The 3,346-nt window shown below is 43.4% G+C and overlaps 1 protein-coding gene across 1 annotated transcript in view; it reads right to left on the bottom strand.

Annotated features, from left to right (window-relative positions):
• The window catches only part of STARD9 (StAR related lipid transfer domain containing 9), a 136,228-nt gene that overhangs the window by 66,370 nt on the left and 66,512 nt on the right, over window positions 1–3,346 (bottom strand). The window contains exons 4-6 of the mRNA XM_045286451.1: window positions 1,271–1,387; window positions 939–971; window positions 792–853 (exon numbers count right to left, since the gene is read on the bottom strand). Of these exons, the coding sequence (XP_045142386.1) occupies window positions 792–853; window positions 939–971; window positions 1,271–1,387 (212 nt within the window). The remainder of the gene's footprint in view (window positions 1–791; window positions 854–938; window positions 972–1,270; window positions 1,388–3,346) is intronic.

The following is a 3,346-nucleotide window of genomic DNA, read 5'->3' as shown; positions in this document are numbered from 1 at the left end:
TACATAGCGATGCAGACAGAAGCGTGTACAGTATGAGCCAATCAGTGGCAGTAATGACAGAGCATGCGCTGTTACGCAAAAACCGCAATAGAGTGAAGCCGCGGAAGTCGAAGCGCGAAGTGGCGAGGGTTCACTGTATTGGTTCCCAGATGGTTTTCACATTTCTATTTTGAAAACCTCTTGTAGTGATGAAAATGTTCTGGAATTCATGGTAATGAATGTACAACCTTATGAATATATTTTTTAAATCCACTAAATTATATACCTTTGAAGGTTGAGTTTTATGGCATATGAATTATATCTAGATTAAAAAAATAAAAAGACGGGTGAATGCCAAAGAAGTAAGATAGCCATGATCTTAAATAAAGGGCAATTGCTAGCTAGCCAAACCTTAAACTAGTATTTTTACTAAAGACTGTTTAAAACTCTATTAGCAATAGCCAGTACTAGTCCGGGAACTAAAATTTAGTAACTAAGGTCCTGGAGAACAACACCCCACCATCCTCCAAAAGAAAAAAGTAGTACAAAAACTGAAGGCAAAGGAAACCAAGAGTAAGCTGGTATACAAAAGGAAATCTACCTGCTTGTTAAGCCTAAAGATAGGGAGTAAGGCTTTCGATAACCCAAGGACCTAAGTATGCTTCTCATCTCCCTGTCCTACAAGCTATTTCTGCTGTGGCTTTTCTCCATTGCACTGGTTAACTCTGGAAGCAAAAAGAAGACAGCTGACCATGCAGAATTTAGGGTGGAAACAGAAACATGTCAGACCCCTGAGCTTGATAGGTTCTTACCTTACTTTTATCCTGCAGGAGGAAGGCAGTGAGGGGTGGTCTTCCTCCCTGATGAAGAGACCCTGCAACCAGAGGGCAGGGTTTCATTGAAGAGAGTGTATAATAGAGACCTACTTTAAGAGGCCCCACTGAAATGAGAGTCTGTACCTCACATATCCGCGGTGTCAGCCCCACGGAGGCCTGGGGAAGAGAAGAAAGGAAAGCAGTGTTACTCGGGGTGACGCGTCCCCCACCCAGCTCAGGAAGCATCCTCAGCACGAAGGGCAGCACATGAACCAACTGTGCTGCTCTCTCCATTTTAGGGAGTTTCACTGGGACACATGGGAGACTCTCAGTTAGAGTTATTAGAAACCCGTCCTTATTGCAGAAGAAGGCCATCGATCTTGTTAAAAGTGATGGACTCATCTGTCTCCCAGTGGCAAGGGCAGAACCCTGGTCAGGCATTAGGAAGAGACTTTGTACAATAGTAAGTCACTCACAGGGGTCCCCAGCATGGTGTATGTCTTCCCAGAGCCTGTCTGTCCGTAGGCAAAGAGGCATATGTTGTAACCTTTGACGGCTCCAGAGAGCACTTCAGTCCCCAAATCCTGGAACACCTGTAATAACAAAAGAAATTATATCACTGTGGCCCTTCTGCCCCTAGGAGAGTGAGAGTTATGTCTGAATCTAAAGAATGTTAAAGCATTTTAAACCTCCAGGAGTGTAAGTTTTCCAGCATTTTAGGATCAAAACATTATTTGGTCATTCATTCATTCAAATGCAGGTAGTTTCTGGGTTATGAACGAGATCCATTACTATGAGTGTCTTCAGGTTGAATTCTTAGGTAAATCAACACCTGTTATTTGGCTTTACTTTTAGTACAAGAAGCCTTGGTGGCACCGTCTGTAAGTATTGAACTGTCAACCATAAGATGAAGGGTTCAAACCCACAAGCTAATCCGTGGGACAAAGAAGCAGCTACTTGCTTTCGTAAAGATTGACAGCCTTGAAAACCCTATGGAGCCATTCTAGTCTCTCCTCCATAGGGCTGCTATGGTCAAGCACGAATCAATGGCAGCGGGTTTGGTTCTCAAGTTTTAGTGCAAGTATAGGCTCCACAGCCTTTTCAATTATTTAAAAATTGCACATGCAGCAAATGAAGATAATTATGATGAAGGATCTTTTGTGAACAGGAGTTGATTCAATTGCTTCAAAAGGAGGACACATTTACACAACATTAAAGGGCAAGTACAGTTGTCAGTAACTCAGACCTCCATATTCCAGGGCAGCTGTATTTTGAAGTGTGCTGAGTCCAACGATGGAGCAGAAGGTTTGCACTTTACTGCTAACCTAAAAGTTGATGGTTCAAACTCTCCCAGCAGTTACAAAATGAAACCCACTGTCATTAAGTCGATTCCGACTCATAGCAACCCTATGTAGACTTTCCAAGGCTATACATTTCATGGGGCAGACAGCCTCATGGCTGGTGGGGTTGAACTGTTGAGCTTGTGACTACTAGCCCGGTACCTAGCCCCCAGCACCATCAGGACTCCCTTTCACTCAGCAGCCTCACTCACTGCCATCAAGTTGATGCCAACTTATAGTGGGCCTATAGGGAAGGGTAGACTTGCCCCTGTGGGTTTCTGAGACTGTCACTCTTTATAGGAGTAGAAAGCCCCTGTCTTTCTCCAACATGAGAAGCTGGTGGTTTTGAACTTCAGACCTGGAGAAGTGCAGCCCAAAGTACAGCCACTATGCCACCAGAGCTCCTCTCCACTCAGCTGCACTTCAGAACAAAAGGCTTGACACCACTTCCATAAGCTTACACCCAAGAAAACCCTGTGCAGCAGTTTTACTCTGAACTATACCTCATCCCAAGAGTCAAAACTGACTCAACAGCAATGAAAACCACCACTATATTTTAGACACTAACATACAAAAACGATGCCATCCCTTATGTGGCAGAGAGAACTAGAAGAAGGGCAGAGATATGTAAGGAAATTAGTGAAGTGTTGTAAGTACTGGGGTGGCACAGAGGAAGGTGTGACTGGCTTCCTGACAGTGAAGAAGTAAGGGTTCACTAAGCAGATGAAGACAGAACTACTCTTCATGAAGATACTCAGAGATTCCAAACCCCAATACCACTTAGGTGCTACTGACATATACACAGGAGTCCTGCTGGTGCTATGGGCTATGCATTGGACTGCTAACTGCAAGGTCAGCAGTTCAAACCCACTAGTCACTTCTCAGGAGAAAGATGAATTTATTATCTACAGTCTTTGAAACCCCATGGAGCAGTTCTATTCTATTCTATAGGGTCAGTATGAGTTGGAATCTACTTGATGGCAGGTTTTTTTTGTTTTAAAATAATATACACAAGTTCAACACATCTCAGCATATTCACCCACATATACATAAACTAAAACTATATAGTTTCCTAGTAAAGCATGTTGTTCTAAGAGCTCAAAAATACCTGTACATCATCTACCTCAGAAGCAACAAAGCCCACATGGAAAGAAACACACCAGCCTGTGTGATCACGAGGTGTCGAAGGGATCAGGTATCAGGCATCAAAGA

This window comes from Echinops telfairi, unplaced genomic scaffold (assembly GCF_000313985.2).
Source record: "Echinops telfairi isolate 266 unplaced genomic scaffold, ASM31398v2 ScPeMD7_8;HRSCAF=38, whole genome shotgun sequence".
Classification (NCBI taxonomy): Eukaryota; Metazoa; Chordata; class Mammalia; order Afrosoricida; family Tenrecidae; genus Echinops; species Echinops telfairi.
Note: the sequence above shows the minus strand (reverse complement) of the source record. Positions and strands in the feature narration are given on the sequence as shown.